Source organism: Symphalangus syndactylus, chromosome 4 (genome assembly GCF_028878055.3).
Source record: "Symphalangus syndactylus isolate Jambi chromosome 4, NHGRI_mSymSyn1-v2.1_pri, whole genome shotgun sequence".
Lineage (NCBI taxonomy): Eukaryota > Metazoa > Chordata > Mammalia > Primates > Hylobatidae > Symphalangus > Symphalangus syndactylus.
Window position 1 is genome coordinate 44,282,968 of NC_072426.2, and position 17,234 is coordinate 44,300,201.

General features: G+C 52.6%; 1 protein-coding gene across 11 annotated transcripts in view; it reads left to right on the forward strand.

Annotated features, from left to right (window-relative positions):
• Nucleotides 1–17,234, forward strand: part of COL13A1 (collagen type XIII alpha 1 chain) — a 158,817-nt gene that overhangs the window by 76,055 nt on the left and 65,528 nt on the right. For 5 of the 11 annotated variants that reach the window (XM_055274544.1, XM_055274546.1, XM_063637181.1 and 2 more), the window contains 5 exons: nt 1,197–1,223; nt 3,676–3,726; nt 10,960–10,995; nt 11,807–11,833; nt 12,949–12,975. In XM_055274544.1, the coding sequence (XP_055130519.1) occupies nt 1,197–1,223; nt 3,676–3,726; nt 10,960–10,995; nt 11,807–11,833; nt 12,949–12,975 (168 nt within the window). The remainder of the gene's footprint in view (nt 1–1,196; nt 1,224–3,675; nt 3,727–10,959; nt 10,996–11,806; nt 11,834–12,948; nt 12,976–17,234) is intronic. The other 6 variants (XM_055274549.1, XM_063637184.1, XM_055274548.1 and 3 more) reach the window with 2 other exon arrangements.

Here is a 17,234-nt window from a genome sequence, read left to right on the forward strand (position 1 = left end):
CCAATTGTGAGAACCCAAAGTCCCTGCTCCCAGGGAAGCTTCAGGAGCCTCTCCCCTGAGTGCAGAGACAGGCCCACAGGGAAGGCTGCAAAATGCAAAGTGGCAGCTCTGGGCCTCCCCATCCTGTCCGTCCTGTCCTCCTTCTTGGGCCCTGTGGACACCTCCCCCCAGGAAGTGTCCATACTTCCCTCCCATAGCAGTGGGGGAAGAAGGAGGGGAGCTGCAGGAGGTCTCCCTACTTCCTTCTTAGCAGGTCTATTTTCAAGCTACTCTGGCTGCTGGTGCTATTTTAAATGAGACAATGGGCCCATTTGGCTACCCATTAGGGGTCCTGGCATGAGCCACCTGATAAGCAGTGAGGTGGCCAGTAGGTGTGACATGCCTGGGTCATCCCTGGGGTTTACCAGAGGTGGCCCCACTGGCCTGTCCAGAGCAGGGTGGATTGGGACTGTCCATCTACTAGTCACCGTGGTTGCAAGGGACCCTTGGCCGCCTAACCAGCCTCCTCTGCATCACTGACCCGTGCTCCATCCTGCCTTCTGGCCTTCTGTGGTTCTCCACGCCCCCTCCCTCCACCTTGCCCGGCCAGGCCCAAGGACTCCAGGCTTGTCTAGCTTGGCAAAGCTTTGTTCTTCGTGTTCACCTGGACCTGCAAACCTCCTAGACACCAGCATCACAACACATTCCTGGGGCAACTCCCCCCGATCCCCACCCCAACCTCAGAGTGTCCTGGCCAGCTGGGGCCATGGCTTCTGGGGAGGATTTCCTGACTTAGGTGGGATCTTGTTCTCTTTTCTCTATCTCTGTCTCTCTCCCATTGTCTGGCTTTCTCTCTCTCTCTCTCTCTCTCTCTCTCTCTCTCTCTCCTCTCTCTCACACACACACACACACACACACACGTACGTACGTGCCTCAAGAAGGCCTCTTACAGCCCCAGCCACTGTTTCTCAGTTATCTGGAGCAGCTGCACATTGCAGCAGCCGCCTTCCACATGCCACATGCTGTGCTTGTTGGACGTGGACCTGTCATGTGTCAGCATCTGTGTTTTGCTTTGTTTCTTATTTCACAGTGATTTCTTCTGTTTGGTTGTTGTGCCATGAACATGGATTCTCGTGTGGGTGCCTCTTTCTCATCCCCTCTTTTTTCTCTCCCCCTCTTTCCCTTCCTGCACCCTGTGTTGCATGTGGCTGCCCCAGGGAGTAAAGGGCCAACCAGGCGAGAAGGTGAGTCCACACTTTCCCCTTCTGCCCTGCACCCAGCCTCCTCCTCCAGGTGGACTCTTGATGGGGAACCTCTCAGCCCTCCCCCTCCATGAAAGCCCCAGCAGAGGGTGCTGGCTGGGCCTGCTGCCCTTACCGCCTCTCACGGCCCCGTTTCCTAACAGCTTCCATAACATCGGGCAGCAGTCTTAGGATTCCTGGGCGGCGGTCCCAGCTTTCCCAGCTGAGGAGGTCTCCCCTGCCCTGCCCTGCCCTGCCCTGACAGCATGAGGCCTCATCGCTCTGGCCAATTGCTATTTTGTATAGCTGGAACTGCCCAGGGGGACCCCTGAGGTTATGGAATAGAGCCCCCCTGGGAAGTCAGAACCCAGAAGCCATCCTGGAACATCAGCCCTGGGGGGTTCTTGAGAGATTTCTGAGAGCAACACTTCTTTTTTTTTTTTTTTTGAGATGGAGTCTCGCGCTGTCACCCAGGCTGGAGTGCAGTGGCAAGATCTCAGCTCACTGCAACCTCCGTCTCCTGAGTTCAAGCAATTCTCCTACCTCAGCCTCCCAAGTAGCTGGGATTACAGGCATGTGCCACCACACCCAGCTAATTTTTGCAGTTTTAGTAGAGACCGGGTTTTACCATGTTGGCCAGGCTCGTCTCGAATTCCTGACCTCAGGTGATCTGCCCACTTGTCCTCCCAAAGTGCTGGGATTACAGGCGTGAGCCACCATGCCTGGCCAACCACAACACTTCTAAGGAGTTCACCCTGCAGATGAGGAAACTCATCTGATGCCCAAGGAAGGAGCAGGGCTGGCCCAAGATCGCACAGCAATAGTGATGAGCAGGGGCTCCAAGCCAGACCTCCCGGTGCCCGGCTCTGTACTTCCCTGTCCGTAATGCAGTATTTCTGCAATAGTTTGCCGTCTCCAAAATAACAATCTCGACAATTATAATACAGTTGCCATGTATTAAACACAAACTGTGTCAGGTGCAGTTTTAAGTATTTTGTCTGTATTCCCAACTAGCACTGACAACCTTTTCAGGGAAGCTTTAATATTCTCATTTACACGAGGCACAGAGAGGCCAAGTCACATGCCCCGGGTCACACAGCTAGAATGTCATAGAGATGGAGAGGTGCCCCAGTGTGTCTGACTCCAAGGCTGGGGCCCCTAGCTACCATGCTATTCAGTCCCCAAAATGGAACTAGACTGTCAGCTCCGCATTGGCATGAGGCTAAACTGCCTAGGAGAAAGACACATGACCCCTTCCATGGACCAGGCATTGTTTTAAGTACTTTACATTATCATATGACATCTTCACATCCACCCTATGAGACAAGCGCTATCTGTATCCTTACAGATGAGAAAACAGGCACAGGGACATTAAGTCACTTGCCCAAGGTCACACAGCTGGTGAGTAGCAGAGCTGGGCTTCAGACCCAAGCATTCTGGCTCTTAACCATGACACTACACCGCCTTGTATAAAAATTATTGTATCATTGCCATGACATAAACAGTTACTAATTTGAAATCACCCCTCACCTGCCTGTAAGGTATGACATTTTCCAAAACGCGTTTCCCGTAAGGGCAACAGAGCCGCTCTCAGCATCCTTGTTCACAGAGGAGGTATGTGGGCTCAGAGAGGTTTTGTGACTTTTCCTGGCAGAGTAGGACTTTGAACTTGGGGACACACACACACACACACACGCACACGGTGCTTGTCTAGCTAGCTCAGCCACCGTTGACAGCACTTTGAGCTCCTCATTCAGCAGCATCTGCCTTCCTCTCAGAGCTGACAATTCTGCCCCAGCCTTCACCCCTCTGTGGCATTCTGAAACAGGGACTGGGGAATTGGAGGCAGCTCAGCCTTTCAGGGTCAGGGATGCTGAGTCCACACAGCACACATGTTGCTCGTGTCCCCCTCCTCTGTTTTCACAGGCCCCATTCTCGGGCAGGTCACTGTTCAGCAGTTGCAGGGTGTGCGGCCAGATGGGTATTTGCGGGGGTGCTGGAAAGCATCCTGGGCTGGGCCGGGGAGAGACTCGGGCCTGGGCAGCCTTGCTAAGTCTCCCCTCTCTCCCTGTGTCTCCCTGTTTCCCGCCACTCCAATGGATCCTGTTCTTCTCGCTTCCCCGGCCTGGGGTCCCACCACCCTGTCTGCCCGGAACCCCATGTCCTGTGTTTTCACTGACACGTCTTCTCCTTTCCCTCCTGCTGCTTCCCGCTACTACCTGCCCTTCCCAACCCATCCTGAATGCTCCCTCCTTGCCCCTGTGCCCTCTGTGTTGACTCTGCTGATCCCCTCATGGCCCTCCACGTCCCCTGGCATCCCTCTCCTGTCCCATGGAGCCGGCGTCCTGCTCCGGGCCCCCTGCCAGCTCCTTCCCTTTGGCTCCTTTCTTTCCCGCTCCTCTTCTCCATACCTCCCTGCCCCTCGCTCCCTCTTCCCCTTCCTCTCTCCCCGCAGGGGTCCCCCGGAGACGCTGGGCTGTCCATCATTGGTCCCCGCGGCCCCCCTGTAAGTTGTTTTTACTTTTCCTCGGGGTGTTGGGGGGATGGGTGAGTTGATGAAAAGGGCTTTTAGGCTGGGGATGAAGGGACAGCGAGGGCGGCTGTGTCCCTGGATGGGGAGGCCACCGCATGTGATGTGGTCAGCCCAACCAGGCCTCAGGTGCCAATGTTGATGTTAAGGAAAGTGGCCTGGCTAAATATACCTAAATTACAGTCCCTTGGGAGGGTTCTGAGGGACCTGCCCTCTAGCCACGAAACTACAGCAGCTGCGAGGCGGCCCTGCTGTTTACAGACAGAAGGGAGAAAGGGCTCGCTCTCCTCCGAATGGGGTGATCCGGCTTTCCCGGGAACCAGCCTTTGTTTCTGGAAGCCCATGGAGCAGATACAAGTCCGGGTTCACTGACCCAGGCATGCACTACTGGTCTTGCCAGAGGGCCAGCCCACACTCACCCTCACAGATGCCTCTGTGCAGTGCTGGGTCCTGTGTGTTCACTAGCACCCTCCACCCCATAGCTGGGAGCTTGAGAAAACCAGCGAGACTCCCCTCACATGTGCTTCCTCAGGGACCAAAACAGGGGTGTGGGTGATGAAGCCAGCAAGATATCGAGGCTGTGGGAGGAAGGGCTTGTTATTTTCCCAGAGCCCTGAACCACGGGGCTTTAATAAAATCACCACATGTCAGGGTGGAAAGGATCCCAGGGATGGTCTAACACAGCCCTCTCAGAAGGGGAAACTGAGGCTCAGAGAGGGGGAGGGCCCTCCCATGTAGAGGCTGGGCAGGATTAGAACCGAGGAGCCCCCGGCCTCACCACAGCAGCAGGCCGCCGGCTCCACCTTCTGCACTTTTCCTGACCCGCCGTGCTCAGTGAGGGGTGGGGGCAGAGGGCTAGCCTCTGGGAGACTGAGACCCATAGCAGAGGGAGAGGGGCCGGAGAACGAATGGCTAAGTTACACCCAAGGGAGGGGGCCTGCAGTGAGCTGAACAGCCAAGCAAGGGGTTGTGGCGAGTGCGGGGAGCTGAGAGGTAGAGCCAGTTTGGGAAGGACAGCAGGGGCAGGACAGCCAGGCTGGCAGACATGTCAGGGGCTGGGTCAGAGGCAGAACTTGAGCAGCCCTGGGCTGAGTAGACATGGCCTTTACAGCAAGGTTTTCTTCTGGGTTCAGACCATAATGACCACGCTTAACACTTCCTCTGTGGTGGTCTTATCTTAAGACTTTTACACGTATTCACTCACTTAATCCTCACAAGAACCCCATGACATAGGGACTGTGATCACCTCCATTTTACAGATGAGGAAACTGAGGCACAGAGGGGCTGAGTGACTTGCCCAAAGCCATAGGGCTGGCACGTGGCTACACTGGTAGCTGATCATTCAGCCAGACCATCTGGCTCCAGTCTGCTTCTGATTCCTGCTGCCATCATGGACGGGCCAGGCCTGATGTCGCAGTCACATGTGCTCCTGGGTTCACACGGTGGCTGCCCCGATGGGCTTCAAGCCTCCTGTGTCCTGGAGGAGGTGCAGCACCAATGCCCTGGCCAAATTGATCCTGATGAAGGTGGTGATGGGAAGGTCATAGAAACAGAAGACAGTCCTCCAGGTTCTAACATCGAGGACCCAGCCTGGTGTGTTAGGAGGACAGGGGAGTAACACAGCATACAGGCCCTACCCTAGGCTGCCATCTCTGTTCACCTTCTGGTCTGGCTTCAGATGTTCTATTGTGTGGATCCTGCTGGTCCTCTCACACCCTTTCAGCAAATTATGTCAACAGGCTACCAAAAAGTTATTGAAAAGCTCCACTGCTGTAGATGTGTTCAGGGCAGTAGAGCCTCTGCTCCTCCTGGCCTCAGCCCAGCACGGATAACCTAATCAGAAACATGCCTACTGCACTGGACTTGACTCCAATAGTGAAAAGCACCTTCTGTTCAGGTAGCAATGAGAGATTCTGTTTCCCAGGCACCTGTCACATAATAGGTCTCCTTCACAGCTGTGAGGCAGGCCCCACCAGCCCATTTTACAGAGGAGAGAACAGTTTCCTAACTTGCCTGTGGTCACCCAGCTAGTAAGTTCTGGAGCTTGGGTTTGGCCAGGTTATCCTTATCCCAAAGCCTGCATTCTTGCCTCAATACCCTGTTCCATGTTTGAAACGCTACGTTTAAAATGATATTTACTTCAGGAGAAAAAAGTCCTCCAGGTGGCCGCCTACATTGGCACCAGGAAAGGTTTTATCATACTAGGAGTCTTAACGAAGCCCAGCATCCTCTGACTTTGGCCCCTATCACCCAGTGGCTTGAGCTATCCCTGCTGAGTCCCCACTGCAGCAGGGGCTGCCCCCTCAGCTCCTTCCAGGAAGCTGCCCTGAGCTAATGGGAGCAGGGACAGGGGAAGACAAAGGGTCCTTTTGTCATTAAGGGGTAGAAGTCAAGTGGGCACCCTTGGTGGCAGCCAGGGATTGATGGAGAACATGTGGCTTTCCACTCAGCCAGGAAGGGTCCAGCATAGATGCTGCTAATAAGAACCAGCCTTGTCACTCTCAGGGGCCACCTGCCCCCCTCTTGGAGTTTGATAAATGGTCCAAGCAAAGGGGGACCCCTCCAAGCACTTTGGAGGAGGGTTCACTTTCTAATGAAGCAAGCTGGAATACAGTGTTGGGGCACGTTGACTTTAAGGGAGCCTCAGTAAATCGAGGGGGAGGCTGGACCTCCAAGATGCTGGCTGGCCCAGCAGGCCCTGGGCAGGGGATCTGCCAGTCCTAGGAAATGCCCTATCTCAAAGTGTGCCCATTCCCTCTTAGAGCTCTCTAGCTTCTCTTCTGGGGCCAGGAGATACCTGAACTTCCAGTCCTCATCCACTAGGAGCCACCCGACACCAGGTAGACATACCTACTGAGTGTGTCTCAATTCACTCCATTCATATTTGTTAAGAACCCAGTGCCTGCTTGGTGCTGCGTAGAAACCCAACCTCTGTCAGCTTGCCCTCTGGGCACATGATCTAGAGGGAGAGACCAGTGATCACATAATCCATGACAATGCAGACAGCAAGTGCTAAGCCAGGGGATGGTTAGAGAGCTGTGGGACAAGGAGGAGGCACCAGCCTTGGGGAAAGAGGGCAGGCAGGGAAGGCTTCCTGGAGGAGGGGATAATAACTGCAATCAAGGACCCATGAGAAGCCCTTACATTATGGTAAGGGGTTGGGCTTTGTCCTGAGGGTGTGAAGAGCCTGTAGGTTGTGTTAGGCTGATGTGGGGCATGACCAGATTTGTAGTTTAAAAGATTTTAGAAGGTCCAGCATGCAGCATGTTTAGAAGAGGCTGCAGTGGGAGGCTGGCTGGAAGGCACTTGCAACAACCAAGGCCTGGACTGGAGCAGAATCGGTGGGGCTGGCCAGGAGGGCTGGACTTGCAAGCTATTTTAGAGGTGGAATTGAAGGATTTCATGATGATAAAAAATGAGGATTGAGGGACAAGCAAGAGCTCAAGATGACACCACATTTCTCACTTGAGTAACAGAGTACCCTTTCCCAGAAGGAAGAGCAGATTTTGCCAGGGGAGATGAGTTGAATTTGAGCGTGATGAATTAGAGATGCCGTAATGTCCAACGGGAACTGTCATCTGCTGCTGGAGGTCAGAGCATGTGGTCCGCTGGAGCTGGCTTGGACGGCTGGCAAGAGTGGGCCATGCCCACCTCACCTCCTCCCAGCTGCGTTCAGTGACCTCATGTTGGTAGCTTGAAATCGGCTATGGTGGGTGTATTTACACCACAGACATTGGCAGATGCTGTACAAGGCAGGGCTCTCCTCTCAACCCTCCCCCACTCAGCTAATGGTTAAACATTTGCCAGCATGGAGTCTTGTTGCTGAGGGAGGCAGAATGAGGCGCCCCTGGGCAGAGACACAATTGACCGTCTCTCGAGGGTCAAATAAGAGAAGGGAGACTTCTTGGTAGGCTTTTTCCAGCAAGAACCTTCTGTCTGTGTATTTGCAAGTAGGAGAAAGATAGGGAGGAGTAGACATAGGGGTCTGCTTTCAGAAGTGGGGACCTCCTTCGGCTCCCTTTTCACTCTGACCTTGAATTAAGAGAGAAGATTTCAGAGATCAATGTAAAGCTTATTTCCCTTGTTCTGGTTCAGAAGGATGTAATATTAATCCATGAATTAATGTACAAATACATCTATTTTGTATACATTTAATGTGATCTTAATCCCTGCCCATGTTTTATGAGGTTGGGAATCCAAAAAAATTCTACTAGATATCAAAATGTATTATAAAAACACGACAATCTAAGTAAACATATGAACAGAACAGAATGGGGAGGCCAGGAATAAAGCCAAATGCATGTGTCAATTTGGTACATGATCAAGGCTTCATTTCACAATAGGAAGAGAAAGATCAATTGTTCAAGAAATGATGCTGGGGCAGCCGATAAGCCACTTAGTAAAAGGTAAAATGAAAGACAGTTGTTTGGTTTTTTTATTATTAAAGCCAATTTATTCATTATATCGGAATAAACTCCAAAGAACAAAATACTTAGATATAAAACCTGAAACCGTAAAATATAAGGACAAAGCATGAGTGAACATTTTATAATTCTGAAACTGGGGAAGGCCCTTTTAAACATGACACAAAACCCAAAAGCCATAGGAGAAGATTAAATTTGTCTATATAAATATAAAACACACCAGAAACAAAATAAATGACAAATGCCAAATTAGAAAGAATAGTCATGACATATATGACTATCAAAGAGTTATTTTTCTTGACAAAGTGCTTCACTCATGTCAGCAGGAGAAAAACAAACAACCTACTAGAAAACATTGGTAAAGAGAAACAGGCAGAGAAATTTTGGAAGAGATGTCTAACCTCAGGATATAATTGAAGAGATATAAATTAAAGTCCAGTTCCAAGTCTCCCCACATGCCTTTCCCAGGCCCAGCCTCTCCAGAAAGTGGTGTTCCCGTTTCCACTTGGTCTGTGACAACATTCTTCCCCAGATCTCTGAAAAAGCCTTGGTTTAGCCCTGGATTTGATCCTGGTTGGAGAGATGCATCCTGCTACCAGGGCAGGCTCTGTAATTAACAAACTGTGTGATTATCCCTACCACGTAAACATTGTCCCTAGCGGGATTGAAGATGTTTCTTGGAATCCTCTCCTCCTGACCTTTTCATCAGGCCTCTTGGTGTGCAGAGTAGTTTACAGAAAGTTTACACTGGGAGGTTTCGGAGATGACATTGTATGGTTTCCGGGTTTTCTCCTTGGTTTATTTTTAGCATCACTTATCCTTGAGAGGAGAAAAGCCAGGGGCCCTTCCTATAGATGAGTGGGATCTCCTCCCTCGTGCCCTTTTGGATGGCTGCCACAAGCGCATCCTAAGCCTGCAGCAGACTTCAACTCACTCCCTGTTGAACCAGCGCACCCACCCTGATGGCAGGGTGCCCATCCTACCCAGCTGATGTGTTCCCTGAGCACAGGCCACTGGGCACTTATATTCGTGGCTTCAAGGAGGACCCTAGCAGCCTGGAGATGTTTTAGGGTCATAGCATGTGAATCCAGAGAAATCTTCTGGAGAGGATCTGATTCTAAAACTGCTGCTTGACAAGGACAAACTTTCATTGATCACAAGACATATTGGGCCTGAAAGCAACCTTGCTCTATTCTGCAGCTTCCCTGTTCAGTTCAATTCAACAAGTGTCTGATGATGGCAGCTACCATTTCAATAGGCTTTACAGGCCGGGTGTGGTGGCTCACGCTTGTAATCCCAGCACTTTGGGAGGCCGAGGCGGGTGGATCACGAGGTCAGGAGATCAAGACCATCCTGGCTAACATGGTGAAACCCCGTCTCTACTAAAAATACAAAAAATTAGCCGGGCGTGGTGGCGGGCGCCTGTAGTCCCAGCTACTCGGAGAGGCTGAGGCAGGAGAATGGTGTGAACCCGGGAGGCGGAGCTTGCAGTGAGCCAACATTGCGCCACTGCACTCCAGCCTGGGCAACAGAGCGAGACTCTGTCTCAAAAAAAAAAAAAAAAAAAAAAAAAATAGGCTTTACAAACATAATTAAATGTAATTTGATGATCCTATGAGGTTATACTGTTACCTCTATTCTATAGATGAGGAAACTGAGGCTCTGGGAGGTTAAACAACTTGCTCAGGGTCACACAGTCATAGTTGGAGGCAGGATTAGAATTTAGTCTGCCAGTCTAGAAAGTCCATGCTTGGGAAGAGAGTCTGGCTGTGTCAGCCAAAGGAGACCCCAAGCTGAGAACTGGGCATGTTTGTTTGGTGGTGAACGGCAGGTGAGCCAGTGTGTCTGAGCATAGAATAGATGGAAAGATGTGGCAGGAAAGGAAACTAATGTGGCTGATGGGGATGGGATTGAGGGATGGCCTTGAACATGATAGAAAGGAGCCGTTGCTGGTTCTTGAGAAGGAGAGTGACAAGACTCATGTTTCTTAGCTCTCCATCACCCTTGACCACCTGGCCATCCCTCCTCAGCCGTGCATCATCACAGCCTTGTGCTTCTTCTAATCTCATCACATCCCCTTTGTCCTGAATCTTGATCATAAACCACTGGATCATAAATCACTGTGGCCAGTGAACCTGCTTCTAGTCTCCACCCTCAATATTTATTTGTGTTGCACTCTGCACCTCCAGGAAAATAGGCATAGATTGCTCTGCATCCCACAAAGATTAGGAGATGCTCAGAGATTGCCCAACTGCTAGGAGAAGCCTGCTGGCTAGGGTGAGAGGAACAGGAGCAATCTGACCTAGTCTAGCCTGAATACACACATTTTGAAGGTCAGGTTCTGATATCCAAGCCATCCTTAGATAAGTGGCCATGAGCAATGACTGTGTAAATAAAAAGGGGCTTAGAGGATCGCAGTCCAAGAGTTCCATGTGCTGCAGGCTGAGTCTCTGCTGGCCCCACTGTCCCATGTGTCTGTTTACAAGCCATGCATCCACAGCGGTGATGAGCTCTCCAGGAGCCACTTCCCAGAAGTAGACCCAAAGGATGCTGGCCCCTTCCTGTTCCTTTCCCACCCCCAGCCCCCGCAGGAGATTTCCTATGATGTTCCATTTCATCTTTCTCCATCTTCCCTCCCAACCCACTAACCACAGTGAGTGTCCCCCAAGGACGATCACACAAAGTGAGAGGGATGGGAGCAAAGATGAACTGGAGGGCTAGGGACTGGCTGCGTCTCCTCCTTGCTCAATCTCACGTGTCCCTTTTTTTTTTTTTTTTTTTTCAGGGTCAACCAGGCACTAGAGGTTTCCCTGGATTTCCGGTAAGTGGAGAAGGCTGAAGTTAGCTGTGTCCCAGGTGGTCTGTAGGCTTGATTGGGTTAAACTTCATCTGAGGTCAGCCCCGGCTCCATTCTTTCTCTCCCAAACCCTGGTCATTAAGGACTTGCTTCTACAGCCATTCATGGACACCAACTCAGGACAGTAGCTCAGCAGTCAGGTCATGATGCAAGGAATACACACAGGGAAGCAAATACACAAATTAAGGGGCAGCAGGACAGGCCCCAGGTGAGTGAAGTCACAGGCTGATAAACCCCAGCATGACCTGGGAATATAGAATGGACGATGCCCTGTGGGAGAACACCCTGCAGCTCAGCCTGTGCCTGAGCTTTGAGAGGAGACCCAGCGTGGGGGAGGCAGAGGGGTGGCCATCTGGGTGTCCTTGACCTCTGCCTATGGGGCCTAAGGCAGGTTCTGACAGGCAGAGCAGAGGGAGCAGCTCCCCTTTTCTCCCGGCCTCAATGCAGGCCAGCCCCTGATTTCTAGGAACACACCACCTACTCTGCACCCAGGGCAAGGGTTAGGTGTTTGACATTAATGGGGAGGCCACCCATTGGGTTCTCTCTTGTGCTGTGCACCTGGCATCCAACATTCTATTATTCTCAACCCCATTTCAGGATGGGAAGTTGAGGCCTAGGCTTACCCATGGACACATTAACAAGTACGTGGTCAAGCAGGGCCTTGAGCTCCAACTTTTCAGAATCCAGAATCTGTGCTTTTCCCCACTGCCCAGGCAGCCTCTTTGGCAGGAGTCCTGTGATGCTTAGTCTTTACATCTGGCCTTTCTGGTTTCAGGGTCCCATTGGGCTGGACGGCAAACCGGTAAGTGGACCCGCTGTCGGGGAGGGCTCCTCCCCTCACTGCAGGTCAGTGATCCTGGATCTCTTGGTCCTTCTGCAAGACACTGAATCCTTGGAAAATGCTTTACTTAGAAAGAAAAGTCCTGGGGCTGAAGCGTTGTCACTAGTGGGAAGTGGAGAGCGCCATTTGAGTCACCCCTGACCCCAGTGGCCTTCCCCAGGGCACAGGTCCCCAGCTGCCCAGCTTGGCTTTCAAAGTCCAGGCGAGAGCCATCCCTAGAATGGGTGATTCTGGGTGGGGTGGGGGTGAGGTCAGGAGGCAGTGAGGAGAGTGGAGGGTACGGAGGTCAAATAGCTGGTCTGAAGAGCCTGGCTACTCATGCACACGCTTGCCCCTGCTCCCCAGCACCTGTGTCTCCCATGGCCCTGTCCTGGAGGTCAGGGTCTCCCTGCCCGATTGAGACCCCACATGTGTGCTCAAGTCCATGTGGAGACTGCTTCCCACCATAGCTCCTCTCTTTGTTCATTTCAATCCTTTGGACTTGGTTCGCTGACACAAATGTTCATGGGGGAAAGGAGTCCCCTCCCCAGTCCTAGGAGCAAGTCAGCTAGAAGGGAGCATGACCCATCCAAAGCCCTCAGGGTGGATGGAATGCAGCCCCACTCACAGCCACGCCTGGCCCCACCACTCGCCTCTCTCAGTTGAGGGACCCTAGCACCACCCAGTCACTCTCCAACTGCAGGCCAGCGAGCTAAGTGCAGCCCAGGGGTGCCAGCAATCATTTCCACTCATGTCATGGGACCAGGCATCCCCCAAAGCTACCCTGGACATGTGGATGGCATGAGAGTCGGGGTCTAGGGAGACTACCCCCACCCCTGCTCTCTGAAGGGCAGGCAGCTGCTAGTGAGGCCCAGTGAGGGGCAGTGAGCAAATGACCTGGCCTTAGGGACTGGGTGAAGGAGTGCACAAGCCAGAAGGTGCAGATGGAGCACAGGAGACAGGGAGGAGCACGGGGGGCAGGGAGGAGCACAGGGGGCAGGGAGAAGCACAGGGGGCAGGGAGGAGCATGAAGGACAGAGGGTGGAACTTCTGGGCTGCAAACATTGCACCTGGTACTCACCCTCTTCTCCTTCCAGGGCCACCCAGGACCAAAGGGCGACATGGTAAGAGCCCAGCTTTCCTGCCTTCCCGAGATGGGTGGGGGTTGGCCCAGCGTCATAGGCACAGCCAAGCACTGCAAAATGGGTCCCACAGGGACAACAGGAGTGGCTGCCCGTGCTGGTCACTCCCCAGCTGTGTAAACCACATGCCCTGGATCCTCACATCAATATGCAGGGAGGAGAAATGGGCAGGGGCTTCTCCATCTGAAGCATGAGGATGGGAGATCCAGAGAGAGTGCTTACCTGGCTGGTTGCATACAGAGGTCAGTGTCCAGCTTAGTGCTCTGAAACCACACTCACATGGGCCTTGGGAGACAAGGTTTCATCTGCACTCACAGGGGACACTTTCTCTAGGAGACACCATTTCTACTGAGCCTGAGGTCCCTCAAGGCCTCGTAACCCCTTCCCGGTGCTGGCTGTGCCCTGAGCCACCCCAGGACTCCAGGGGTTCCTGCTCCACTGGGGCTGGTGGTGCCCAGTGGATCATCTCAGCTGAGGATGCCATATGCATCATCCCAAAGACCCCTTCCCCTCTCCCCATGCCTTCCTGGGAGTTTCTGTTTGGAGGTTGGGCCACTTGGCAAGTCAGGAGCAGGAGCAAGGTCTTCTCTTCCATGTCACAGCATCCCATGGCCACCACCCAGATGGATCTGCCCAGGGTAACTGGAGTGCCTCAGGCCCCAAAAAGGTGGAGAGACAACCTTTGCCCCAGCTTTCTCCTGGCCCCTACCTTCTGCAGAGCTTTGGAAATAAATTTGCTATCTCCACAGACCATCCCTTCCAGAAGGGAATGAAGGGCTGCCCACTCTCACGGTGGGCCAGGTCTCAGCAGGGACTGATGGGCCATTAAGAGCAAATGGGCCCCTGCTCCCACACTGTGGAGTGTATTTTGGTTTTCAATAAATCCCTGCTTTAAACAAACAAACAAACAAACAAACAAAATAGCCCTGGGCTGGGGTGCATTTCTGCTTCCTAAGTTCCAGGTCACACCTACACTGTGAGGGACCACCTCCTGCTCCACAGGTCAGTGGGCCAGGAATTTGTGCAGGGTGATGAAAGCAACGCAGCAGGCTCCCCCTGTCCCTGTTCAGCAGGGGTCTGGCTCATGCCTTGCTCCAAGCGCTGGCGTGAAGACAACCCTTGACCCATGACTGGGGCACTGCCAGGGCACCGAGGGAGGCAGGTAATCTCGTGGATGGAAAGGGGGATGGTGGAGTGTTGGCTGCAGGGCCTGGGCTCCAGCCTAGCTCTGCCTAATTTGCCAGCTCCCTCTGGGCCCCAACCTGTCCTCTTGAGTCAGATCCAGCTAACATTTATTGAGGGTTTGCCACGTGGTTGGCACTGGGCTAAGCACTTTGCATGACTGTCTCAATCCTCAGCGTAACTCTGTGCCCCAGGTCTTACTAGGATCCCCTTTGGCAGGTGTGGAAACCAAGGCTCAGAGAGTCCAGGTAACTTGCCTGAAGTCACACAGCTAAGTGTCCAAAACAAGATCGAACACAGTTCTTAAATTCCTTCCCTCCACATTTTATTACCTTCCTCCCTTTCTGTTTCCCTCACTCTTTGTCAGTCTTCCTGCCACCTTCCTTCTTTTAATGCATTTTTTTATGGAGTATCTAAAATGTGCTGGGCACTGCTTCAGGTGCTAGGGATACAGACGGGAGAAAGAGAGACTGTCCTTGCCATCTGTAGCTCACAGTCTAGGAGGGAGACATCCTTTTAAATAATCACTCACATAACTAACAAGTTGCTTTGCAATGAGTACTATAAAAAGATAATCCTTAGTGCCCTGGAAATCTTGGTATAACAATAACCTCACCCAGGCCAAGGGTCGGAGATGGCTTTTCTGAGAAAGAGAATTTTGAACTAGTGCCTAAAGAATGAGGATTCAACCGAGAGAAAATAGAAAGGGGGATGGGAATGTGCTTTCTGGACATGGGAGAATAGCACATGCAAAGGTCCTGAGGCAGGAAAATCCTTGACATGTCTGCAGAACTGGAGGAAGGGCACTGGAGGCAGAAGGCCCTGGAGGCAGTGGCAGAAGAGCTGGCACTGGAATCCAGGTCCCCCAGCAAGGTTTCTTCTCCATCACAGCTGCCTCTGCTGCAAATGCATTTCCTCCGGCCCCTGCCCCATTCCTAGGCATGCTGTGCACATGCATGGAGTAGTGGAGACCAAGCAGGAATAAACTGCCATGCCGCATTGTTACAGAGGCTTAAAGGGCTTGGGGTGCTCATCCCTTCAGCCCAAGCTTCTTTCCCTCTCTGGCAGCCTTATGCTACCATAAGGTAGCCCATGGCCCCCCAGAAGTAATAATAATGGTCATCCTCTAGGCAGCACTCTGTCATCCTCATAACAGCTTATCATCCCCACTTCATGAGAGGGGAAATTGAGGCACAGAGTGGCTAAGTACATCGCCTGAGGCCACAGAGCTCCTAAATACCAGAGCTGAGATTCAGACCCACGCGGTGGGGTCTTACCCCTTGATCACACCTCCTCTCAGCTGCCAGCACTTTGTCCTGGAGGAAAGGGACCCTTCCATGGGGCCGCTTTTCCTGCCCTCACTCTGCCACACCGTCCCTCTGCCCCACGCACTTGACCGCCTGTCCAGGGATCAGAGCTAACTCAACAGAAAAGGCAGGCCCACCCCCTCTCTCGTGAGCCCACATCAGTAGGATAGATCCCCTGTCTGCCTCATCAAATCCAGCAGGCCACACAGCCATCCGATTCCTGTTTGGCTTGGCATGGGTACCCGAGCTGTTAGTTGCCCACCGCTGTCCAGCATCATTACCTTGCCCTGCTCTTCATCTGTCTGTCTGCTGCCCCAGATGCTGTCCCCTCCGCTGGCATCCCACTGGGACACTGGCACTCACCCTCATTGTTTAACCTGTGTCCTCACCTGTCAAAAGGGAGTCACCTCTGCCCCGACCCCCTACTTCACATTATTCCCAAGAACCTGAAATAAGGTGTTGAAGTGTTAGGAGGACACAGTTGTACAATAGTGCAGTTGGGGGGTGGACAAGATTGGGGGTCTGCGACTCAGGAATACATAAGGGCTGTAAAGCAAGGCCTGGACTGAGTCCAAATCTCACCCACCGCCCACAGGGCTGTCGAAAGAGTGAGGAGCGCCAGGCACTCAGAACATGCCTGGTACACCAGAAGCAGACAGGCGCCTTAGCTATGCTTCAGTGGCGGTTAGCAGAGGCCTTGTGGCAAGTGCTAAGCACATCACCCGTGGCCATGGCCCTTAAAGGGGCAGGTGCTGCCTGGCTGAAGATAACTGGTACCATGTGTTGTTGGGCCTCGACATATTTAAGAGAAACTTGAAATCGAAATTTTTATTTGCACTCTGCTTGCTCTTAAGTGTTGGCAACTAGTTGAAATAAAACCATGTGGGACAAACGAAATCCCTATGAAGACCACGATTGTCCCCTGGGCCACTATTTGGGATGTCTGGTTTCAATTGTCCAAGTCTCTGCAGTCCTGAAACTCTGCCTGCCCCTCCCCCAGCACACTTATATCTTGTCCTGACAGAGGATGACCTGGTCACCTGGGGTCTGGGCCCGGGTTCCCCGCCGGATGAATCATGCGCTGCAGAACTTCATTCTAAACACTCTGCCAGGCTGAGAGCGGTGGCTTACACCTGTAATCCCAGAACTCTGGGAGGCCAGCACGGGCAGATTGCTTGAGTCTGGGAGTTTGAGAGCAGCCTGGGCAACATGGCAAAACCCTGTCTCTACAAAAAAATGGAAGAATTAGCCAAGCACGGTAGTGTGTGCCTGTAGACCCAGGTATTTGTGAGGCAGAGGTGGGAGGATTGCCTGAACCCAGGAGGCAGAGGCTGCAGTGAGCAGAGATCACACCACTGCACTCCATTCTGGGCAATGGAGCAAGACCCTGTCTCAATAAAACAATAAAAGATAAACAAACACTTGGCCAGCCACATGGGCTGGGAGTGCCACATGGATGGTCCCAAAGGCCACTTCTCCCTTCCAGTGATGCTCTTGGGAGTTTCCCAGTTTGGAGGTGGTCCTGTTGGCAAGTGTCAGGAGCAGGAGCAAGGCTCTGGCACATCACAGCATGCTGCGGCCACCTCCCAGATGGACCCACCCATGGGGATCCACAGTGCTTCAGGCCCCAAAGAGACTGGTGGCTCAAAGGGACCTGCTTATGGCTCTAGCCAAGTCTAGAAGCCCTGACTCCCAAGGTCCAGCCCAGTTCCAAGCGTTCGGCAGAGTGGAAACAGCTGGACCTTGGCCATC